At 50.3% G+C, this 26,052-nt stretch overlaps 1 protein-coding gene across 4 annotated transcripts in view; it reads right to left on the bottom strand.

Annotated features, from left to right (window-relative positions):
• TBC1D16 (TBC1 domain family member 16) overlaps positions 1-26,052 on the bottom strand; it is a 75,153-nt gene that overhangs the window by 12,338 nt on the left and 36,763 nt on the right. For 3 of the 4 annotated variants that reach the window (XM_081804326.1, XM_081804327.1, XM_081804329.1), the window contains 3 exons: positions 2,578-2,739; positions 1,416-1,563; positions 280-447 (listed from right to left, as the gene is read on the bottom strand). In XM_081804326.1, the coding sequence (XP_081660452.1) occupies positions 280-447; positions 1,416-1,563; positions 2,578-2,739 (478 nt within the window). The remainder of the gene's footprint in view (positions 1-279; positions 448-1,415; positions 1,564-2,577; positions 2,740-26,052) is intronic. The other variant, XM_081804328.1, reaches the window with a different exon arrangement.

Here is a 26,052-nt window from a genome sequence, read left to right as displayed (position 1 = left end):
TCCATTCCCATACAGCACACAGCCAGGCTCATTTCAATGTCAATGCCCACCCTGGTGTGGCGCTCAGATTAACGTGTCGTTCTCACGTCATGGCCTAATCCCGGTTTTGGAAGCGCTGCATTTCACCGCGAGCTGTTCTATGCAGCCCGACTCCGGGTCCCCCAAGCCCGCTCCCGAGGTTTCCTTTTCAACGCAGAGCCTTTGATTGCTTTATCGGGCGGGCGTGTTCACACAAGGGGGCAGCCTCCCGGGAGGCGGCCCTGGGTGCCCCCGGCTTACCTTGCGCAGTTTGTATCCCTCCTCTACCTGGCCCAGCTCGTTCAGGTGGCGCAGCCAGGCTGCCACGTCCAGCCTCTTGTACATGCTCTCCTCAGGGTGCGTCTCGGAGGAGGGCAGTTTGGGGCGTCGGATGGAGAACTGCATGCACGTCTTTTCGTCGGTGACCTGCTGGCCCGGATGGAGTCCGGAAACTCCGGGAGATAAGCACCTGGCGGGCGGGCCCCCGAAGCCAGCCCGCTCTCCCCAGGACAGAAAAGCCCCTTCTCACCCCACCACACCCCGAAAGGAGGGGGACCCGCTCTCCCCACATACAGACCCCTAAATGGCAAGTGTAATTAGATGCAATTAAAATGAAAATACCTTCATCTTAACATCGGTTTCCCAGGTCGCTGGGCTTCCCCAGCCCACTCCCACTGACCGACCAACTGATGGACCATGGCCCCCCCCCGGCTGACCCCCCCCCACTCTCCCCGCGACCCCCAGCCGGCCGCAAAAAACGGAATTAATGCCTCGAACGGCCCAACTTCCCTCTGCCGGGAGGGCCTACAATAAATTACATGTGATTGGCCACAAACAAAGGGACCGCTGTTCCCCGAGCAGGGAGCCCGCCTGTCAGGTTGTCTCCACGGGCAGTCACGAATCCAGGGCAAAACTGCAGCTGACATTTAATTCAAAAATCAAAGGTTGCTCGATGTAGGGGGAAAAGCAAGCCATACTACTGTAATAAGGAGAGCCAGCAGGAGGCTCTGTGGGAAGGAAGGGGATCTTAAAGTCAGCCCCTTTCTAATAAGCACATACAGTATCTTGAACAGATAATTAAAGAGCTCTTATTACATTTGTATGTAGATTGAGCAAAATATGGCAGGAAGCCTTGTCAAAACATGATTTTTCAAGTGCAAAGCACTGACTTTACAAGAAGACCTGGGCTTGCTTCAGATCCGAAGTTGCCGCTCTGCCAGCCCCCCAGCGACCATGGACCGCCAGGGGCCCCCAAGGTCACATCCTGTGAGGCCTTTGTGCGGGCGGAGCCCTGGATCCCCCCCATGGGCGGGAAGGGCAGGGGGTGGGTCTGGCCGCAGGGTGCAGACCTCACGACACCCCCCCCCGGGGCAGCGCCCTTCCGCCCCCTGGGCTACCTGGTCCTTGAGGTGCGTCTCCACACAGTATTTCCAGCGCTGAAACACGTCGGACAGCTTGTCCAGGCCGCCGTGGTGGAAATGGAAAACCTTGAACTGGCTCTCGCGGCTGGCGATGACCATCTGGCCGCTGGTGCAGGCCTCATCGCTGGGCGGCCGCGGCAGGGGAAGGGAACGGGGCAATGAAGATGGAAACCCCGGCTTTGATTTCCAAGTATAATCAGAGGCCCCTATCACTGACCTCAGAGGCAGGAAACAGGAAGGCCCCTGGAGTTTGGCTGCTGGCTGCAGGGGGACAGCACTACACCCACAAGGAACCCACCACCCGCTTGGCTGAAGAAGGAAAATAGCCCTCTCCTGGGGACTCTGGGAAGGAGGACTGCCCTCGCTCCCTGCTGGGCTGCCTGAGAGGCCCTGGGTCCCCTCCCCCGTATGCTCCCTCCTGTCCGGGAGATCCAGGGGTGGATGGCATTGGGTGGAATCAGATTTTGAACCCAGGTGGGGCGGGCACTGAGAGAGCCTCCTCCATTGGTCTGGGAGGGACTCCTCCTCTCACTCAGGGAGAATCGTCCAGGGAAAGTCACTGAACGTCCAACAGGGCCATCAGTGCAACCTTGCCTGCCCTTCCGTAAACAGCCAGAATGTGGCTCTGGGTCCGGGACCCTCTGGGGACACACCCGCTTCGAGCACAGGTCTTCGGTTGGGGCTATTCTGAGGCTGGGCTGCCGTGCTTTTCAGGAGAGATTTGATGTGGCCACGAGACAGGACACTATTGGTCTGCCCACCATGAGAAAGGGGAGCCTCCCTCCGGAAAGCCAGGGCCCCGTCCTGCACACAAAGGCCGAGCTGCAAAGCCTCTCCGTGGGTAACTGGGAGCAGCCTGTAGCAGCTTTCTGTATGGCCCCCACCTGGCTGTTCTCCAAGCCAGAGTCTGAAGCCACGGCAGGCCACCGTCACCCTGAGGGCAGGTGGAAGAGGCTGGTAGCTGCCCCGACCCAATTCCTGGGAGCAGCCATCGTGGGGTACCACTGCCCCCCAGCTTAGTGATGTCGGGAAGCAAACATTTGGGAAGGCGGGCATTGTCCCTGGACCCGAAGCCCCGCCCGCCGGGACCCCTGCACCACCAGCCTCCTTCCAGGAAGTTGCCCAGAGAGGCTCTCACCTGAAGAAGAGGCGGAGGGAGCGCATCTGCCCCAGGTCCACGCGGAACACGCCGCAGATCTGCTCCAGGGCACAGGTCCTCTGTGGCTCGTCCCAGCGCGGGGTCTGCAAGAGGCCGGTGCCATCCGGGAACCGCAGGTGGGCGTCGGCGCTGGACGGGGAGCTGATGGGGGAGGTCGCGTCATGGCCACGGGGGCAGGGCAGGGAGGGTGTGGGGGAGACATTTCAACATGGGCCCAGGCGCGAACGCACACACAGACAGGACTGCAGGCGCCACGCAGGCGATGGGCTCTCCACAGACACCCGTGAACGAATGAATGAATGAGTCCCATTTTCGTGTGGAAGGGGACGAATGGTTACGGTCAAAGTGCATCCCATGTCAACCGAGGCAGTAAGCTGCCCTAATGACAGATGAGCTCACCCTGACAGGTCACCCAGCCCCTTTGAGCCTTTGTGTCCCCAGGTGCAAAGTGAGGATAATGCGGGGGTCTTGTGCGGGATCAACAGCGGCAGAGTGCTGGGCGCTGGTCCTCAGAGCTTTCTACGAGAAGCTGTTTCGTGACCACTTTAGACAGCATTTAAGTCCCGTTAAGTTCACTATTTTCCTGAAAAAAACCCTGGTTCCGTTTATGGTTCAGTTAGAAAACATGAGGGTTATTGATACTCATAATACGAATAATGAACATTTATTAAACACTCAGTCTGAGCCTGGCCCTGTATTAACCACTCCTCATGTGCATTTATTACATATATTCCTCACAATAATCCTTTGAAATGAGTCGTGTCATTACCCTCCTTGCACAGAAGAGGAACTGAGGACCAGAGAGGTTAAGTAGCTTGCCCAAGGTCACACAGCTAGCTGGCGGTGCAGCTGGGATTTGAACCTGAGCTCTGTGGCCCAGGTCCTCACCAGCATATTTTATTGCCTCTAAGTTCCAAGTTCAGCAATACAACCCCACTTAGTCTGTTTTATTTATTAATTTATTTTTTTAAGATTTAATTAATTTATTTGAGAGAGAGTGAGAGCACCAGCAGGGGGAGAGGCAGAGGGAGAAGCAGATTCCCCACCAAGCAGGGAGCCCCACGCAGGACTCCATCCCAGGACCCTGGGATCACAACCTGAGCCAAAAGCAGACGCTTAACTGACTGAGACACCCAGGTGCCCTATTCTGTTTTCGGTTTTTTTTTTTTTTTAGTTTACGAATTTGTTCAAAACCCTAGTTGCAAAATATTTTCTTACATGGGTTCAGCCATACCATAGGTTAAATGCCGTCTCTTGAGATTTACCAGCAATATCTAGCAAATGCCCACTAAAACATAACCAGAGTAAAGCACGCATCAGTTCCAGGCCCCAACCCCAGCATCCTACCGAGATTCCATAGCGATTGCTTTATTGTGTCTCTCTGTTCTAGCCCAGAGCATAAAGGTGTCGGAGGCGATTAACCCCAAGGCACCTCTTCCTCCAATAGGCACCAGGTCTCTCCACAAAGCCACTCTGGGTGGTTCGAGCACAATCCCTCATAACTTGGAACTTCCTCAAAGAGAAAGACTGGCTTTTTAAACCTTTGCTGCTTCTAGAACAATAACGGTCCTGGTGTGTAGGATGCTTTTCTTCCCTCCCTGTGTCAGGAAGTGGGCTGAGCCTGGTCCTGCCGTTTCTGTGGGGGCCCCTGGGCTTTCCAACAGGACGGACAGGTAGCTGGATGGGAAGGGAGGTAGATGAGCTGACCCACGGTGGCCATGCAGCAAACTTGGGCCCAAAAAGGCTGAGGCAGTCGCCGCCTTCCAGAGTGGACCCTGACCGGGCTGCACTACACAGTCATTGTGTGCAAAACAAGGCCCGTGGCTGGCCTGAAGACAGCCCCCCACCACGCCACTTGTGCAGGATCTCATAATCTCCTTATTGAACAATGAGGCCCCAGCGGCTGGGAGATCATGGGCTCCGCATGCTTCCCAGGCTGGCGGGCCCATCCCGGGCTCGCCTCCAAACCTGGCTGGAGGGGGAGCCCCCAAAGGATGGCATTATTTCCAGCCCCCTCCCCCAGCCTCCCCACCACCACACGCACACAGCACCACCCTCCAAAACCTGCACGCCCTTGCCAACGTGCTGCTGCAGCCTGCTCACCCCGTGGGGCGGGCCAAGCTTTCCAGGAAACAGAGCCAGGATGGAGATTCACTCTGGCACAGTCGTGGGTGGAAGACTCCCCAGGACTCCATGCTCCACTGCTGTGGCTGGGAGCAAGGCCTCCCTGGAGGGGAAGGAGCCGATTTCAAACCAGGAAAGTGCCCCAGAGAGAGGGTCCACTACGCACCTTCCAGGCGCAGCTTGCCTCCAGGCAGAAGGCTGCTTACACCCTTTCACGACTCCTGAGGGGGAAATTATTTGCATTAATTCATTGATTGACCAATTAATTCAAGACACTATGCTCGGGACCTACCACTGGGGTTCCATCGACTTACTGTTTCAGCCGACTCAAAAGGCTCAGGACGAAGAAAAACAAGGGCAAATTTAGAAGTCTGGATATTTAAAAAATGTTAACATCTGGCCCCGATGCCTCTTTGACCTTGAGAACCACAACAGTTTTGGAGGTCAAACTTTCTCTGAAAAGAGACCCTTCCTATATATACACCAGTTATCTGTTGCCGTGTAACAAATGATTCCAAAACTTAGCAACTTAAAAACGAGCCCTCTTACTTGCTCGCAGTTCTGGTTGGGCGGGGCTGAGTCAGGCGCTCTGCTGGGCGCTCAGGCAGCTGGAGCAGGGGCGGGGAGTGGCGGGGCGGGGAGGGGGGCGGGGTGGTGGTGGCTGAAATGGCCTCTGTCCACAAGGTCTGGGGGCTGTGCTGCCGCCGACGGCCGGGTTTCTTTCCCCTCGTGGTGCCTCGCCTCCTGTGCCTGGGCTTCCTTACGTGGGAGCGAGCCAGGAGGCACCTGCTGCCAGGTCTGGACTCACCTACGGCACTCACGCCACATCCCATTGGCCAAAGCAACTGGTGGGCGGGCCGGACTCAGGGGGTTGGGACCCGCACACCGCCCTCCTTGGTAGGAGCTGCTGCAGAGAATTCGAGGCCCGATTTAGTCTCCAACCACCTGACACGCCCGGGTTACCAGGTGGCGAAGAACTCGCTGTGTTCAGCTGTGACCGTGCTCGCTTTGCTCTTTTTCGTTTCTGTTTCTGCATTTTGGTGAGATCCTCAGAAAACAACCAAAACTAAGAGATGCTACATTCCTTGGAGTTTAGCGTCTTTCTGGCTCTATCTATGACACATTTTTAACTTGTAGTATTTCGGGAGAGATGGCCTAAATAAACCATCCGTTTCATTTTAATGCACCACACATAATAATTTTATGAACAACCCAAATTACACATGGCACATTTGAATCTTCTTAAAAACCAAACTGTTCTCCACGTGTAAACAGATAAAAAATAAAAACTGTGCTGATTTCAATTTCCCCCAGATCTTATTTCCTTACTGTTCTTTTTCCACGGCTTCAAAGTTCACAGACCTTTTGCACGTTCATCCCAGGCTCGAGGATTAAATGACCGCGTGTTCTCTGCCAGGACCGCGCCTGGAGCTGGTGATGCAGAAGCCACCAGACACAGTCGTTCCCTCGTGGCAACGGGTCTTGATGGGGAAACAGATGTCACGCTAGATGACCGAGGTGGCCATACAGTCATGTCTACACAGGCACTATGCCAAGGAGACCCAAGGCTTCCATCAGCTTGGCTCTAGTTTGAACCCGTGGAACCCCAGTGCTAGGTCCCGAGCGTAGTGTCTTGAATTAATTGGTCAATCAATGAATTAATGCAAATAATTCCCCCCTCAGGAGTCTGCCTGGAGGCAAGCTGCCCCTGACCCTTGAGCAACACAGGTTTGAACTGCATGGGTCCATTTCATGCGGATTTTTTTCTCATAAATTCAGTCCAGTACTGTAAGTATATTTTCTCTTCCTTATGATTTTCTTAATAACATTTTATTTTCTCTAGCCTACTTTATTGTAAGAGTACAGTATATAATATACATACAAAATATGTGTTAATTGATCTTTTATGATATTGGTAAGGCTTCCTATCAGCAGTAGGCTATTAGTAGTTAAGTTTTTGGAGAGTCAAAGTTATATGTGGATTTTTGAGTGTGTGGGGGGTTGGCACCCCTAACCACCACATTATTCAAGGGTTTGGTTTGGTTTACATATTTGTATGATACTATATATATATATACATTTGTTAAAACCCATTGGATGTACACCAAGAGTCAGCTCTAATTAAACTATGGACTCCGGGTGATAATTTGTTGATGTAGGTTTATCAGTTGTAACAAATGTACCCTCTGGGGTGGGATGCTAATAACGAGGGAGGATATGCATGTGTCAGAGCAAGAGATATATGGGAGATCCCGCTATCTTCCTCTCAATTTTTGTATGCACCTATAACTGCTCTAAAAAAATAACATCTATTAAAACAAAACAAGCCAAAACAAACAAAACGAAATGAGAAGCCAAAGGACATATATATACATAAGACAGGGAGTAATAGCTTTAATAGGTAAAAATGTATGTAAACCAAACCAAAACAAAACAAACCAAAACAAAAGAATGTCCAACAGGGGCACCTGGGTTGCTCAGTCGTTAAGCGTCTGCCTTCGGCTCAGGTCGTGATCCCAGGGTCCTGGGATGGAGTCCTGCGTGGGGCTCCCTGTTTGGTGGGGAGTCTGCTTCTCCCTCTGCCCCTCCCTCTGCTTGTGCTCGCACTCAATCTCTCTCAAATAAATTAATTAAATCTTTAAAAAAATAAATAAGTAAAGCAGAGTAAGTGGGGTTGTATTGCTGAACTTGGAACTTAGAGGCAATAAAATATGCTGGTGAGGACCTGGGCCACAGAGCTTGTGTTCAATTCCCAGCTGCACCACCTGCTAGCTGTGTGACCTTGGGCAAGCTACTTAACCTCTCCGGGCCTCAAAGGACACTCTTGCACAGCCAGGGGTGGGGAGGCACTGTATACGGGTCAAATTTCTCTTTCTGGCAATTTAGAAATAGGATGCAGAAGGCTTAAAAATGTTTATACATTTTGACCCTTTACCTTCATTTGTAGATATTGATCCTAAGAAAACAACCAGAGATGCCCACAAAAAAAATACATATATGAATAAATACAGAAAAATCATTTGACAAAAATCCAACACTTATTCATGATAAAAACCATCAGCAATGTAGGCATACAAGGGAACCTTCTCAAGTTGATAAAGGTCACCTAGAAACATTCTACAGTTAACATCATACTCGATGACTGGAGACTGAATTGTTTCCCCCATGATCAGGATAAGGTTAGCATGCCTGTTTTCATCACTTCTATTCAGTATCACACCAGAGGCTGTAGCCTCTGCATAAGGCAAGAAAAGAAACTAAATGTATAAAGATTGGAAAAGAGGAAGTAAAATTGTTCCTGTGTGCAGATGATACAATCCTTTATGTGAAAAATCCCATGAAATTTACAAGACAACTAATAGAACTAAGAAGTAAATTTACCAAGATTGCAGGACAAAAGGTTAATGTAGACAAATTAATTGTATTCTTAAAGACTAGCAACAGACAATTGGCAAATATAATAAATAAAAAATTCTATTTATAGCACCCCCTCCGAAAAAAACCCCTACGTAAAATACTTAGGAATAAGTCTAACCAATGACATTTGATACCTCTATACTGAAAAACACAAACCTTGCTGAGAGAAATTCAAGGAAATGTAAATAAATGGAAAGATATACTATGTCCATGGATTGAGACAGTCAATATTGTTAAGATGGTAATCTTACCAAACAATCTATCGATTCAACACAATCCCAATCAATATTCTAATAAGATCATGGCGGGGGGGGGTAGAAATTGACAAGCTCACACTAAAATTCATATGGAAATGCAAAAGACTTGGAATAGCCAAAGTAATCACACACACAAAAAGATGAAAGCTGAAGGACTTATCTGATTTTGAGACTGATCATAAATTTACAGTAATCTAGGCAGTCTGGAACTGGTGAAAACGTAGACTTTAAGAGACTAAAATAGACAAATACGATCAACTGATTATTGACAAAGATGCAATTCCGTGGAAGAGCTATCCTTTCTCCATATCTGTATGAAAAAATATTAACATTCCCCCTTTCTTCATGTCAGATACAAAAATTAACTCAAAACAGGTCCCAGACCCAGATATGATACCTAAAATTATAAAACTGCCAGAAGAATCCATAAAAGAGGACTTAGCCACCTTAGATTAGGCCAAGGTTTCTTAGAACACAAAAAGCATAAGCCATCAAAGAAATGCTAATAAACTGGAAAATTAAAAACTCTTTTCTTAAAAAATTCACCATTAAAAAAATAGAAATGCAAGCCACAGCCTGGGAGAAAATATTCATAACTCATATGCTCAATAAAAGATATACCTAGAGTATGTAAGAGAAGCCCCTAAAGCTCAATAGTAGGGTTAGTCATAGATTGCTTAGATATGATACCAAGGCATGATCCATAAAATAAAAAAATTGATAAATAAGAATTTATTAAAATGAAACATTTCTGCTCTTTGAAAGACACTGCTAAGGAAATAAAAAGACATGCCACAGACTGAGAAAAGATACTTGCAAAACACATCTCTGATAAAGGATCCATATCCAGAATGTATAAAGAAACTTCAGGATTAGTAATGAGAAAACAAACACAATTTAAAAATAGGCAGAAGATCTGAAAAGACACTTCACCAAAAAAGGGGGCAAACTTTAGCAAATGAAAAGGTGCTCGACATCACTGGTCATTTTTTTAAAGTTTTATTTATTTAAGTAATCTGTATACCCAACGTGGGGCTCAGACTCATGACTCTAAGATCAAAGAGTTACATGCTTTCCCAACTGAGCCAGCCAGGAACCCGTGACATGGTTGTTTATGAGAGAAATGTAAATAGGAACCATAATGTCATACAAAGAAGCAACGTGACACACCACACACCTATGAGAAAGACTGAAACACAAATGAGAACCGATACTATAGACTGCCGGCAGGATGCAGAGCAACCAGACTCACACGTGGCTGGTGGGATTGCCAATGAAAAAGCCACCTTGGAAACATACACTTACCATATGACTCAGCAATCCCACTCCTAGGTACTTATCCAAGGGAAATGGACAACGCTCGTAGAAAAATCTGTGTGTGCATGCTTATAGCAGTTTTATTCATAACTGCAAAACCAAGAATCAGCAGACAGGTCTTTCCACGGGTTAATGGATCCACAAGCGGTGGTCCATCCCCACAATGGATCCTACTCAGCAATAAAAAGAAACAAACCGTGATACACATAACAACATAGATGAATCTCAAATATGTTGAGTGGAAAAAAGCTAGACTCAAAGAAAGCTAGACTATATGAAAAGATATTCAGCAGCATTACTGATCAGGGAAATGGAAGTTAAAACCACAGTGAGATACTCCCACATACCTGTTAGAATGAAAAAGACTGACCACAACCATACCAAGTGCCGATGAGGACTTGAAACCCCTGGAACTCTCATACACGTGTCTGGTGGGAGTGCAACATGGGACAACCACGTTGGAAAACTGGCAGTTTCTTAAAAAGTTACACACCAACCCACCAGATGACCTGGTCATTCCATTCCCAGGTATTTACCAAGAGATATAAAAACCTACGTTCACATGGAAGACTTCCGTGTAAGTGTTCATAGCAGCTTTATTTGTAGTAGCTAAGAACTGAGAACAACCCAGCAGGTGAATGAATAAACAAATTGCGGTTTATACCTACAATGGAATAGGACTCTGCAATAGAAATGAATGAACTCTCGATTCATTCACACAACAATGTGGATACATCGTTAAATCATCATGCTGCGTGAAAGAACCCAGACAGAAAAAAGAGTATATACTGCATGATTCCATTTATATACAATTCTAGGAAATGCAAACTAATCCACAGTGACAGAAAGCAGAAGAGTCATTTTGGGGGCAGGGGCTGGAGGAAGGGATGGATTACAAAGGGACACAAGGATAATTTGGGGGTGATGGAGATGCTCATTAACTTGACTGTGGTGATGGCTTTACCAGTGTGTGTGTGTGTGTGTGTGTGAAAACTCAATAACTGTACACTTCAAATATATACAATTTAATATACAAAATTTATACTTCAATAAAGTTGAAAAAAACCACCAATATTCAACTCAGGACTATTACTGAATTTCTAACAACAGGAGAATATTTTAAAGATTTTATTTACTTATTTTAGAGATGCCTGAGTGGCTTAGTTGATTAAGTATCTGCCTTGGGCTCAGGTCATGATCCCAGGGTCCTGGGATCAAGTCCTGCATTGGGCTCCTTGCTCAGCGGGGAGCCTGCTTCTCCTTCTCCCTCTACCTGCCACTCCCCCTGCTTGTGCTGTCTCTCTGTCTGACAAATAAATAAATAAAATCTTAAAAACAAAGATTTTATTTATTTATTTTAGAGGACCCTGAGATCATGATCTGAGCTGAAACCAAGAGTCAGATGCTCCACTGACTGAGCCACCCAGGCACCCCAACAGGAGAATATTTTAATACATTGTGGCCCATTAATATGATACAATGCCATTAAGCTATTATAAAACATTTTATAAAAGTTTTTAAAGAACAAGGACAATGCTCACACTGTTATGTGAAATGAAGAACATAGGATGCAAAACTATGTGAAATACAGCAATATGGTTTTATATATAAGATATATTTATAGATACTTTATATCTACCTAAATATATTATTGAAGTAGAAAATGGTCCCCCAATTATAATAATGATCATGTCCAGATGGCATGATTACAGTTTTCTTCATCTTGTTTTTTATTTTATAACTTTTCTAAAAGTAATAATGAATCATTTTGATAACTGGAAATAATAAGCTAATCCTGTATACTTATACCTTTTTTTTTTTTTTAAACAAGAAGCCTATTAATGGTTTTTATACTGAAAAACGATTAAGGATAATTTCACGAAGAAAAAAATGAAAGGAAAAGGTCAGGTGTAAATAACTGAACATCATCATGGTCATCATTTAACAGTGGCTTCCTAGGTACGAGGAGCTCTGCTGATCAAGGCGGATATGACTAACCCCAATTTATAGCTAAGGAGACCGAAGTCAGGAATTATGTCCTGACATATCACAGACGGTAAATGGCTGAGCAGGGATGGATGGCCGGGTGTGGCTGATCCAAAGCTCAAGCTCCTGACGCTTACAGCATATGACTTCCAAAATGAGTTGGAACAATTTAAAAGAACAAAAAGGAAGATACAAAGGAAAACAAAACTCTATTTTTAAAGACATCCCTTAAAGGATGCCACTAAAAACTGTCTACTCCTCCCCTCTGTCCCGGGCTCCTGGTTCAGAAACTGTCAGCCTTCACATTCTGTCCCCCAGCAAAGCCCCAGTCCTTAGCCTGGCACGTAACATCATGTCCGATTGCATCGCTTTCCTGCAGCTGCTACAGCAAATCACCACACTGCAAGGCTTAAAACCATACAGGTGTCTCCCTCACAGTTCCGGAGGCCGGGAGTCCAAAATCAAGGTGTCAGCAGAACCATGCTCCCCCTGAACGTCCAGGGGAGGACTCTTCCTTGCCACTCAGCTGCTGGTGGCTGCCGGCAATCCTTGCCTTTCCTCGACTGGTACATACATCACCCTGATCTCTGCCTCCATCATCATGTGGCCTTTCCCCCTCCATGTGTGGGGGTCTGTTTCTGTTTTCTCTTCTTATAAGGACACCAGCCATGGGATTAGGGCCCACCCTAATCCAGAACGACCTCATCTTGACTAGTAACATCTGCAAAGACCTGATTTCCAAGTAAGATCATAATCTGAGGTTCCAGGTGGACGTGAATTTGGGGGACATTATTCAACCCACTCTACCCCAGTATATCCTAGGTAAACTGGACAACTCACTGCCTTTCCACCCTGTGAGGTCCTCTCTGGGCATCTGCTTACTGGGTCCCTCCCTGGGGGCTGCCTGCTCTGCCTCTCTGCCTATTCTTTTCACTCTCCAAGGCCCAGCTTCGATACCATTTTATCCATGCTGTTCTCTCTGGATCCTTGGAGAAGCCGCTGAGCAGAGTGCCTGCCATGTACCAGGCAATATATGCTGACTTTCCTTATTTCTTGGGAAATCCTTAGAAGTTTATCATTCTCTTTTGTGTGTTTTGTCTTTGACTTTGCATAAAGTCACTTGCTGATGCTCAAACCAGACAAAAAACATCCCAAGAACATAGCATTCTAGGCCCTTCTGAACACTCCTCATGAATACAGACACGAAATTCTCAACAAAATACTAGCAAACCCAATTCAACAACATATAAAAAGGATTATACACCATGACCAAGTGGGACTTATGCCAGGAATGCAAAGGTGTTTCTACATATGAAGAGCAATCAGTGTAATACACCAGATTAACAGAATAAAGGACAAAAACCACACAATCTCAACAGCAGCAGAGAAAACATTTGACAAAAATCCAACACCTTTTCATGATGAAAACACTTAGCAAACTAAAAATAGAAGGGAACTTCCTCAAACTGATAAAGGGCAACTATGAAAAACCCACAGCCAACATTATACTCAATGATGAAAGATTGAAAGCTTTCCCCTACGATCAGGAACAAGACAGGATGTCCGCTCTCTCCACTTCTATTCATTGTTGCAGTGGAGGTTCTACTCAGGGCAATTAGGCAAGAAAAGAGATAAAAGGCATCCAGATTAGAAGGAAAGAAGTAAAACTATCTCTATTCACAGATGACATGATCTTGCACGTAGACGATTCTTAGGAATTCAAATGCCCACACACAAAACCTATTAGAATTAATACATGAATTCGGCAAAGTTGCAGGATGCAAGATCAATTAAAACAAGTTAATTGCATTTCTATGCAACAGCAATAAACAGCCTAAAGTGAAATTAAGAAGACAATTTCATTTACAACACACACACATACACACAAGAAGTACAAGACTTTTCCCTAAAAACGACAAAAATGTTGAAACAAATTAGAGAAGACCTAAATAAATGGAAAGTCATCCTGCATTCATGGACCGGAAGACCTCGTATTGTTAAGATGGCAATACTCCCCAGATTGATCCATAGATTCAATACAATCCCTATCAGAATCCTACTTGCTCTTTTGCAGATGTTGACAAGCTGATCCTAACATACATATGGAAATGCAGGGGACCCAGAACAGCCAAAACAATATCAAGGAAGAACAACAAAGTTGGGGGGGGTGCTCATGCTTCCCAATTTAAAAACTTACTGCAGAGATGCCTGGGTGGCTCAGTCCAGACTCTTGATTTCAGCTCAGGTCATGATCTCAGGGTCGTGAGATTGAGCCCCGTGTCGGGCTCTGCACTGGGTGTGGAGCCTGCTTAAGATTCTCTCTCCCTCTTTCTCTGCCCCTCCCCTCCCCCACCTCTCACACTCTCTCTCTCTCTCAAAAAACAAAAACAAAAACAAAAACAAAAAAACTTACTACAAAGCTACAGTAATCAAGACTGTGTGGTGCTGCTATAAGGACAGACGTATCGATTAATGGATCAAATGGAGAGTCCAGAAATGAAACCCATACATTTATGATCAGCTGGCTTTCAACAGGGGTCAAAACAGTTCAGTGGAGGAAAGAATAGTTTGTTTGGTTTTTTTGAACAAATGGTGTTGGGACAACTGGACATCTATGTGCAAAAGAATTAAATTGGACCCCTACCTCACACCATTTACAAAAGTTAACTCAAAATGGACCAGAGACCTAAATGTAAGAGCTACAACTATAAAACTCTTAGAAGAAAACAGGCATATAGATCCTCATGACCTTGGATCAGATCATAACTTCTTCAATATGACATCGAAAGCACAAGCACCCAAAGAAAAAATAGATACTTTGGACTTAGTAAACATTAAAAGCTTTTATGCTTCAAAGGAAACTATCAAGAAAGTGAAAAGACAAGTGCAAATCACATATCTGATAGGGGACTCGAACCCAGAATATACAAAAACACTTAGAATTCAACCATGAAGAGATAGGTGACCCGGCTCAAACATGGGTCTGTCTGAGCAGACATCTCTCCAGTGAAGACACACACATGGCCAACATGCACATGAAGAGATGCCCAACGTCATGAGGCATCAGAGAAATGCAAATCAAAACCATCATGAGACGCCACCTCACACCCACGTGGACGGCCAGAACCAAAAAGATGGATGACAGTAAGTGTTGGTGAGGATCTGGAGACACTGGAGCCCCTGTGGGAAACGGTTCGCAGTTCATCAGAATTTAAACACAGAGTTACCGCCCAGCGGTCCCACTCCTAGGTACCTACTCCAGAAAACCGAAAACATATGTCTACACCACAACGTGGACAGATGTTCACAGCAGCATCACCCATAACAGCCCCGGAGGGGGAATGATACAGGTGTCCATCACCTGAATGGGTCCATCCATACAATGGACTGTTATTCAGCCACAGAACATAACGAGGTGCTGATACCCACAACAACACAGATGAACCTTGAAAACATACGGAGAGAAGCCAGCCACACAAGGCCACGGATCACATGATTCCGTCTGTACAAAATACCCAGAACCCGTTAAGCTGTAGAGACAGAAAGTAGATTTGTGGCTGCCAGAGGCTGAGGCAGGGAGAGGTGGGTTTTAACTGCACTGGGGATGGGGCTCCTTTGTTGGGGTGATGAATATATTCTGGAATTACTGGCGATGGTGGTACAACTTTGTGAACATATGAAATGCCACCAGGTTGTGTGCTTTAAAGTGTGACTTCTGTGTCGTGGGAACAGTAGCGCGATAAGAAGAAGCCGCTGGGTCTCCGTTCTCCCCTGCCTGATTCATCTTGTACGTCTCCTAGCAAAGGATCTTGTACCAGGCATGACCTCAGAAAATATTCGTTTATTCAACACAAAGTTCTGTGTGTGCCCCAGTGCTGGGGACGGTTAGGTGTGGTCCCCGCCGTGTAGAGCTTCGAGCTGGTGGAGAACAAGTTGACAAACACAGCAAGGAGCTGGCTGGGTCATGGGCCATTCCAGGGGCCATGAGCCCAGGGGCAGGAGGCAGAGGGGCTGGGGGCGGCCACTCCAGAGCAGTGGTCTTGGGGCCTCGGTGAGGCCCTGGACAGGGGGGAGGGAAAGAGCCAGCAAAGCAGAGAGCCCGGGGGAATGAGTACATGAAATAAGCAAAAGATGTTGGAAAAGGCAGCAGTCCTTGGATCTGTCCTACTGCGAAAACCACACTGCCCTGGAAACCGAAATTCATTTGCTCTCACTTTGTTGAGTTTAACTTTCCTCCTAGTGTGGGCACGGAAATGATCTCATATTGCAAATAATTTTACATGAAAAGACACTCCCTGTAATTCTTTTATTGCTTAAAATGTGCAAGTAATAAATAAATTCACTTTTGTGGTTCAAAATTTTAAAAATCGTGCAGAGTCCGCAGTGGAAATGCCCTTCCCAACACCTCCCCACCCTGCCCCATGTACCCCCCCCAAGAAGCTGTCCTCGTCGATGGTTTGGCAGTCCTTCTCCTAAGCCCTGCGTACATGCTTACGTACAGCTGAAGGGCGCCTGTTCACATCATTTTGGGACAATGGCTGAGGCACAATTAAAAAAGAACAGCCTTTGATCTTTTATTCAACTGGACTTGTTGAAGTCGAATCAATGGCTCTTCTCTGCGATCCTCACCTTCACTCAGGAAGACTTGAGGAAGGTGCCCTGCCCACTGGGAGATGGGGAGCTTGCAGGAGAGCTAAGCCGTGCACAGGGCCGGTGACAGCACAGATCATGCATGGCTCTGGGAGATGGACGCAGAAAGTGCTGGGAGCATCCTCCAGGGCAGGAGAGAGGGGGCGTGCAGGCTGGTCTTGGGTGGTCTCTGGGTGAAGGGAAGAGCCTGGGCAGGTGCAGGACATGTGCAGAAAGAGAAGAAAGCCGGAAGAGCTGGTCAGAGTCATTCTGGGAAGGGCCCTGGCATCGATTTTAGAAACGATTGCCTCAAAGATTTGAAGGCAAGATTGCAAGCAAATGGATGGATGGTTAAACTAAATGTGGTCCATCCACACAATGGAGTATTATTCGCTCCTAAAAAGGAAGGACGTTCTGGCACCTGCTACAACATGGATGGACCTTGAGGACACGGTGCTCAGTGGAGTCAGCCAGTCACAAAAGGACAAATAGTGTAGGATTCCATTCCTATGAGGTCCCTAGAGGAGTCAAATTCCTAGAAACAGAAAGAATGGTGGATGTCGGGGGCTGGGAAGGGGGAATTGGGAGTCAGCGTTTAATGGGGACGGAGCTTTGGTTTGGGAAGATGAAGTTCTGGAGGTGGATGGGTGGCGGCTGCATGACAGTGTGAATGTGCTCAGTGCCACTGAGCTGCACACATAAACATGGTTGAAGTGGTTAAAGTTATGTTATGTGTATTTTTTAAAAGATTGATTTATTTATTTAAGAGAAAGAGAAAGAGAGAGTGAGCACGAGTGGGAGGGGCAGAGGGAGAGGGAGAATCCCAAGCAGACTCTGCACTGAGTACGGATCCTGATGTGGGGCTCGATCCCACGACCCTAAGATCATGACCTGAGCCGAAACCAAGAGTTGGATGCAAAACCAACTGAGCCACCCAGGCGCCCCTGTTATGTATATTTTAGAAGGTGGAAAAGGAGCAGGAGGAGGAGGAGGAGGAAGGGGAAGAGGAGAAGAGGGGTAGGGGAGGAGAGGGGAGGAGGGGAAGGAGGACAGGAAGAGGAGAGTGAGGAGGAGGGGGAGGGGGATGGAGAAGAGGAGAGGGAAGGGGAGGGGAGGGGTGGGGGAGGAGGAAGGTAGTGGAGGAAAAGGGGGAGGGGGAGGAGGACAGGAAGAGAGGGAGGAGGAGGGGGAGGGTGATGGAGAAGAGGAGAGGGAGGGGGAAGGGGAAGGGGGGAGGAAAACAGGTTACCACTTTGGAACTTCTCCATTTCCCCTACCCTACCGTGAATTTTCTGGTCTTCCCTCTCTCTCCCTGGCTCGGCCTGACGCCCACAGGTGCAGATCAGCTGTGGGGCTGGGCAGCCAGGGAGCCGTGCAGAGCCCTGCAAGCTGACGGGCAGGGCTGGTAGGAAGCTCTGCTCACCTGTGCTGTCCATGCAGCTGCTTTGCTTCATCCTGAGGATGATGGAGAGTTTGTGAAATATGTTCGGGAACATTCAGAAAGTAGGTAGAAGGCTGGCCATCCTGCTTTCACAGGGCCTCTGCGGCTGTCTCCCTGCATCCCATCCCTTACTTGGCCCGGGTCCTCCAACTGAGCAGGGGTGGGGGTGGGAGCCCACGTCCTCTATATTTAGGGAAGGCCGTGGAAGAAGACCACCACTTCCGCGCTGGCGGTGGCCCTGAGAGAGAGAAGTGGCCTGTCCCTGGCAGGGCCCACAAAGACCCAGAAGCCGCTGTGGTCTGTGCGACATCCCCTCCCCCCTCCCCGCAGGGCTTTTGTTTTGTTTTATTCTTTCTTCTGATTTGGTAAAGTTGATGTGACGAAAGTCCGCCTTCGGGGTTCGAGGGAGAACAAAACCACCTGGATCTGATGTTCTGCCATCTGCCCGATGGCAACGCCCGCCAAGCCCGCCACGCACGGGCGTGCGAGCTGGCGGGAGGTGTGCTGGGAACCTGGCCTCCCGTGGGTTGCTGCTCGCCCGGCCCCAGCAGGTCCACCCGCGGCCCAGGGACCGTGAGCACACACGCGATTTCTGGTGCTGCCTGCACCTGCCCATTCGGGTGGAGCGTGAGAGCCACCTGGGAAGGGACCGCGGCGCAGGGCGGGGCTGTCGTGGGGTCTGGGCGGAGCCTGGCAAAGCCGCTGGGTTCCAGGGTGACAGAGGCCTCTCAGTCACGGGGATGGCCGTCCCGCCCTCTCAGCTTCCGCCACTCACGGGTGACGGGTGAGGCAGCCCGGTGGGGCGCGGGGACCTTTCGCAGTGACACAGCCACCGGCTGGCGGGTCCTGGCTGCCGACCGCATGCTGCTGGGCATTCCCGCGTTCTGCCTTGTTCCCCAGAAGCTAACTGGTCCACACACGGGACAAACAGTGGTCTCGCTCCTCCCAGCTGTTCATTGCCCAAAGCCGAGAGGATGAGATAAAATCACTAACACAAACTGAGCAGTCTCGGTTCTAAAGGTTCATGCAGGAACCCCACCCCATCATGGGCATGCCCACTTCTCAGATGCGGAAACTGAGGCCAGGGAGACCCGGCCACTGCTCCAGGCCGCTGCAATTTGCAGCAGGAGAGCGTACCCTCCATCACGTGCCAAGCGTCAGGCGTTTCTCACACGGCTTTCAGACGGGGCCGGCCGACCAGTAGCCGACCACAAGTAAGGCACACACAGCAGCATGCACACGTGTGTTTACCAGAACAGGAACGCCTGCACCAGGCATGTATGAGGTGTGCCTACATTCTTCCAGCCAAAGTCAAGCCGAGGGGAATCCTCCCTCTTGCAGGTATAGCTCCTGGAGGACCTGGGACCAATCCTGGCTTGGCTCCTTAACCAGCCTATGTGGTCTCGGGCCAGTTACCCACCTTGGCTGGGCCTCAGTCTCCTCATCTGTAAAGTGTGTTGGGGGAGACCACTGCGACAGGGCTGGGTGGACGCTGCTATTCTGTCTGCTCGTCAGGTGCAGCTTGCTGCCTGGCCCACCGTCTGTGGTTATGGGACAGTCAGTCCAGGCAAGACGCCCTCCGCCCTGCACAGGCCCCGCAACCCTGTATCATCTCCTTCCAAGTCTGGGCTCCAGAGTGCTTGCCATGCCGGGTCCCAGCCACCCCCCAGCCCTTGGCCTCTGCATGTGTGCCCCTCTCCGCACCTCTCTGTTCTTCGAATCCTCTGGAGCCCAGCCGAACCCTCCGTGAGTGAGGGATCAGGGTAAAAAGGGGACTTCAGACGGAGACCTTTCTGTCCCCTGTTCCCTGTACCCTGACAGGGAGGGGACCTCGCCAGGCCTGTGTCTAAAGGAGGAGAGGCCGGAGCCGAGGGGCAGTCCCCCACCTTGGAGTCTCTGACCCCACGGACAGGGACCCGCCTTCCCTGAGCCCTTGGCCCTGCCCCGAGCCCCTTCCCAGCAGGCACGCCTCGCTGGGGTGTGTCATGGCCCCCAGCAGGGATGTGTCTGCGCCTGGCAGGGCCCAGCACGGAGGAGGATGCGGGCAGGTGACAAAGGAGGCCTCACTGTCTGCGTCCTCCTCGCCATCTGTAAAACGGAGCGACGGAGCCGACAGCGGCTGGACTCTGAGAACCGAGACCCCATTAGGCTCTCAAGTTCTGGCAGTTTCTAAAACGCATACTAAGCCGACTATTCCAAGCAAAACCGGAGGCACATCCGCCGTAATTGACACCACACACACGTGCACACAAACACACGCGCGTGCGCACAGGCAGCGTTGGATCAATCCAGTCGCTGTGCTGGACTCTGTCTGGTTTCCGCTGACCGCGGCAGCCGTGGGGCCCATGCTGGGGTTTGCCGGCAGAGCCCGGCCGGGCAGGGCACGGGGGGACAGTCAATGTCACTTCCCAAATGGCTGGCCAGGGCACTAAACCCGGGTGACTGCGGCCCCTTGCACGGCCAGTGTGAGCTTGACAAGCTTTCCGGAGACCTCGGTGCCCCGGGGCACCCCAGGGACCGGTCCTCCCGGGCTTAGAGTGTCGTTTCTGACGCGATTGCAAATTTTCAGAGTGGAGGCCGGGCAGAGTCTGCTGTTTCAGTCCCTAGAACCTGCTGTGGCTGAGCTCGGGTGTGATCAGCCCACGCCCGAGGCCAACCTGGCTCTTCCGCCCAGAGGGACACGGGAGCCGCAGGCCTAGGGAAGACGGGCTGAGCGGGGCATAAATCACAGCTCTGCACGCTGCTCGGAGCCGGGAGGGCCGTGTCTCAGCCCCTGTCTCTCTGTCCCTGACATCACGTGTGTGTGCAGGGCTAATTATGAAAGGCGTAAATCACGGGGAGGAAGGGAACAGGCACATTATTCAGGTTTATTACCAACACAATTTAGGAAAAGATAACCAGGCCAGGCCTTGCTTCTTTTCCTCTGATGGCCCAGGGGGAGCGGCACTGGGAGGCCCAGACCCGCATGGCAGGCAGGAGAGAACGCACCCGTCCTTTGGATGCTGTTTTTGTTTGCATTTTTTTTTTCTGAGTCAAACAGAATGACGCCATCCAATTTCTAAGTAAAATTAAGGAAAATGTCATTTAAACCATCCAGTTGCTTTCATGAGTCTCTGAGCTTCCCTGCGTCAGATGCATTACAATTGTCACACAGGTAGACAGGATGTACGTGGGATGCTGTGCGGGGCCCTCTCCACTTAACGTCATTATACAGTATTATTCCTGATGGGCTGGGGACTCTGATGGCAGCAGTCACTGTTTTTCTCTTTCCCTTAAGGCATTTGCAAATATGCTTGGAGGCTAAGGGACGCTGGGTACATCTAATAAATAAAGCAAAATAATTAATAGCCCAAGCAGTCTGGAGACCACTCCTGGCTGCTCCCGAACCAGGCTTTTGAGGACCAAGTGTTCGGCTTTATTCCCAGCTGACTTCATCCTTGAAATAGACTTGACTAAGAAAATAAGAGGAAAGACGGGGCGCCTGGGTGGCTCGGTCGGTTAAGCGACTGCCTTCGGCTCAGGTCATGATCCTGGAGTCCCGGGATCGAGTCCCGCATCGGGCTCCCTGCTCGGCGGGGAGTCTGCTTCTCCCTCTGACCCTCCTCCCTCTCATGCTCTCTGTCTCTCATTCTCTCTCTCAAAATAAATAAATAAAAAAAAAAAAAAGAAAGAAAATAAGAGGAAAGAGATCTCTCTGAACTCCAAAAGAACGAAAAGTAGAGTTACACGTTTCCCCCCCCCCCCCAGATTTTACAGAAATTTAGCATAGGAGAGAAAATGAGAGAGTTCTAGAGCAAAGTGCACTCGTTAGCTGCATGTCCTCAGCCCACTCATGGTCACACTTGGGAAGTTGTGTATGCCCGAGAAAAATAAGGGGCGACACAGATCTGGCAAGAGCCAGACCCTGGCAGAGGCGAGGCCCCGGGGGCCACGCTGCCAAGACCCCTGGGCTGGCAGAGAAAGGCAGAGGATGCACGCCCATGGCGGTCCCGGCTCCCAGCCTCGACAGAGAGGGAAGGCACCCACGGTAGCAGGCCCAGCCCAGCCTGCCTGCCAGCCTCATGACCCCCTCAAGAAGAAGCTGGGACCCCAAGCCAAAACCAACAATGTGATGCTGGAGGAGGATGGGGAGGTGGGGAGGCCAGGAGCACGGCCACTTGTGTGGGGGCGGGAGGAAGCGCAGGCTCCTCACACAGCAGGTTTTTTAGGGCAATAAAAAGGTACCATGTTGGCCTTGTGTGGTTTTTCTGCAAAAATGCCTGGAACTGGGGGGAGGGGTGCCTGGGGGGCTCAGTCAGTTACGTGTCCGACTCTTGATTTCAGCTCAGGTCATGATCTCACAGTCATGGGATTGAGCCCCATGTCCAGCTCTGTGCTCAGTGCTGAGTCTGCTTCAGATTCTCTGTCCCTCGCCGTCCTGCTCACTCTCTCTCTCTCAAATAAAGAAATAAAATCTTTTTATTTCTTTATTTGACAGAGAGAGACACAGCAAGAGAGGGAACACAAGCAGGGGGAGTGGGAGAGGGAGAAGCAGGCCTCCCATGGAGCAGGGAGCCCGATGCGGGGCTCGATCCCAGAACCCTGGGATCGTGACCTAAGCCGAAGGCAGACGTTTAAAGACTGAGCCGCCCAGGTGCCCCTAAAATCTTTTTTAAAAATGCCTGGAATGGGTCATCAGCCCTGGAAAGTCCCCCTCCAATCTGTTGGGCCCCAAATCACACAGGTCTTACATCTTACCAGGAGCAGGAAGGAAGGGGCCCCGTTGTCACTTTGTACACCTGTTCTAGGAACTTCTCCCACGCACCAGGAAGCCCGCCCCAGGCTCCAGAACCAGCAGAGGTAGAGGGCTGACGAAGTAACAAGCTGACCAAGTAGCTAAGTAACAAGGAGGAAACTCCGGGTAGGAGTCATCCTTGACCAGGGGCCTTGCCGTGCATGGCGGGCTCCGGCGACCAGAGCCTGGCGCTGACGAGGTCAACAAGTGATTCATTGTGGGTCCATTACACCAAACACAGGAAGCCTTCAGGTGGGCCTGACCCCCTGTGGTCACCTGCTCTCCCCATCCCGGACCTTCTGGCTCCGGGCCGGGGTGCCGCTGGGCGGCAGGCATGTGGTTTGTAGGGACCCCTGTGGTGCCCCGACGTGCCCCACGGCTCTGCAGAAACAGAACCATCACCACCCAGGCTGGTGGTTTCCCGACGTTTTCAGTGACGTTCCCCTAGGCAATTTAAAAATGGAATGAATACTAATAATAATTTGACTAAATTTAGGTGTTCCCCTTAGGCATCTGATTAAATTTCATGAACTCCTTTTCAGGCTTTCAGCCCAAATTCATCTTCTCTCTGGGCTTGGCAGCAAGGGCTCCTTGACCGTCACACAGATCAGTGAGCTCCACCTGGCGGGCTGCAACACCCCTTCCCAGAGCGGCAAGACCATCAGAGGAGGTTTATGGGGGGAGGGCAGGGGGAGTCTGGAGTCTGGTTTGTCCAGAAAAGCAGCACGTGGTCCCAGAAGCGCCTTAAAGATCCTGAGGCCAGTCACCTCGTTTTCCTACACGGATACCGAGGCATAGGGAGTGAAGGCACCTGCTGAGAAACACAGCGAGGGGGAGGACGAGTGGAGCTTGAAGCCAGAACCTTCTGCATCCCAAGCTCTGGGCTTGGGGCCACTCCCAGCATCTCCTTCCCACATCCAGGGTTGGTGTGAACCACCTCCAGGAGCCCCTACAGCAGAGAGAGCCAGTCCTGGCTGCGGGTCCAAAACATGCAGTCCAGCACACTCAGAGTGGCGCCCGGGGGACTGGACCGTGCCCCACCCAAACCAGCAACTCATGATAACAAACCATAAAATCACCTGCCTTCTTTGAGAGCGCTACTCATTTATATCCATTGAAATCTCAGCCACAAGGTTGACGCAGCAAACCTGAATTTCGCACACAGCACCTCATCCACGAGCGATGTCAGCACCAGACTTGTCTTTGATTCCTTTCCCTCCTCCCTCCCTACAATGCCCCCTACTCGTCTCTTGTTTTTTCATCCCCTGGGCCTGGTTCTGGGTTGACCAACAGCGCTGCTTGGCTTGGCCTGGGGTATTTAAGGCAAACGAGGATTGGGACATTGGCCGACAGAGTATTCTTAGAGCCAAATGTCTATTCACGGACCGGGGGAGCTTGGAAAGGCTGCTCCGGGGGGTGGGGAGTGCGGCTTCCCCTGTTGGCCTGACTTAGCGCCCCACACCAAAGCCCTCCAAGGCGGTTCACAGGGTGGAAGGGGTAAGATGCCAGAAGGTGATGTGTGGGGCAGATCCCGGGCCGCCTCCCCCTGCTTCCTGCTCTCCACGAAAACAATTCCAAAGCGGTCCTCAAGGAGGTTTTGGGGACCTTCCCATGAGGGCTAATAGCATTTTCTCTTTGATGTGCTCTTCCATAAAAACCACAAAGACCCCAGGAGATAACTGGGCCAATGTCTTTTTCTTCATAAAAGAAGAAACAACGTGAATAAGCGCACAGAAACACATTCAAAGGTGTCCGCCATAAAGAAACGCAAATGAACACGGTTTTTTAAGCACTGGCATCAGCAGTGAGTGATTTCCAAACGGGTGAAAGCAATGTCAGGAGGTCTACAATGAGGCAGGCACGTCCTCCTGCCCGAGGCGAAGTGAACGGGCAAATGCCCGGCCCTCTCCGCCAATTCTTTACTGCGGAAAGGAATGTGCTTGTCACAAATTCAGACACTCAGACGCGAGTAGGGCAAAACTGTGAAGTCTCCCGTTCCTTCACCAGCCCCAGCCCCGATTCAGTCCTGCTGCTCCACGGGGAGCTGTGGGGGCGCTCCGGTGTGCGGGGCTCATGGCACACGGACATGCTGGAGCGCAAACGGGACCACGCTGTCGGCACTGTGTTCCAGCGGGACATTTTCCATTCCCATATTCGTGGCCTTTGTCCCGTCAGTACGTTGGGTCGGCCACACCTCCTGAGGACTTGGGATGTCTTCCTTTTTTTTTTTTTTTTTTGGTTAGACAAATAATGTCACATTGCCTGTGTGCATACACGTGTCCGCATTCAACCTTTGCGCATACACACGCACAGGATACACGGAACCTCTGTGTGCATGTGCGTGGCACACACGTGTGTCAATGTGTCCCCCACCAAGGCTCAGACCTTTAAAGCAGCGATTGTCAACGTGTCTCAAGAGCTGAAAATGCTCCTCTCTTTGATTCTGTTTCTGGGAACCCACTGGAGAAATCATCCTATTTGTGCTTGAGCACGAAGCACAGACATGTTCCTCCCAGGACCAGTGCAGAGCCAGAGACAAGGAAATGTCCGCGAGAGGCGTGTGGTCAAGTGAAATGTCCCACATCTACCCAAAAGGATACTATGCAGGTGTTAAAAATTACTGCCATTAAGAAGACGTGAAGCAGGGCGCCTGGGTGGCTCAGTCGGTTAAGCGACTGCTGTCGGCTCAGGTCATGATCCTGGAGTCCCGGGACGGAGTCCCGCATCGGGCTCCCTGCTCGGCGGGGAGCCTGCTTCTCCCTCTGACCCTCCCCCCTCTCATGCTCTCTCTCTCTCTCATTCTCTCTCTCAAATAAATAAATTAAAAAAAAAATCTTTAAAAAAAAAAGAAGACGTGAAGCAGGGAAGAACTGATGACAGGACAAGAACTGGAAATAGCAGGACGGAGCTCTGCAGTCCTGGGGGCGGGAGCGAGGCGGGCCCAGGGCGGGGGAAGACAGTGGGTGCATCTCATGGTGTGGGACGCACACACTGCATGCCGTGGGGCCCATGTGTGCCCCCCATAGGGGTTTGCTCCCCGCACCACAGACGGGCGCGGGAACTAGAGAAAAACCCCGAAGACAAACCAGACAGGGATCGACAGGCACGCGGACCACCAGAAACGGGCCAAGCCTGGACACCGGCACCGCTGTCCATATAGATGAACGCAGGCATGACCGAGACGCAGAGCTAAGTCACGCAGGACTGCAGAGGACAGTGGCTTTTTATAATGCTCGAAATCAGGCAAACGGCAGGTGATATTGTTGGCAAAGACGCACCTACGTAGAGAGCCCACTGCGGAGGAGCGAGGAGACAACACACTGCATCCCAGAAGGCGGTTCCTTCCGGACACCGGGGGAGACACGGGCGGAGACACGGGGGAGACACCGGGGGAGACACGGGGGAGACACGGGGGGAGACACCGGGGGAGACACGGGAGAGACACCGGGGGAGACCCGGGGGAGACACCGGGGGAGACACGGGGGAGACACGGGGGAGACACGGGGGGA

Source organism: Leptonychotes weddellii, chromosome 15 (genome assembly GCF_054177405.1).
Source record: "Leptonychotes weddellii isolate Sample4059 chromosome 15, ASM5417740v2, whole genome shotgun sequence".
Classification (NCBI taxonomy): domain Eukaryota; kingdom Metazoa; phylum Chordata; class Mammalia; order Carnivora; family Phocidae; genus Leptonychotes; species Leptonychotes weddellii.
Note: the sequence above shows the minus strand (reverse complement) of the source record. Positions and strands in the feature narration are given on the sequence as shown.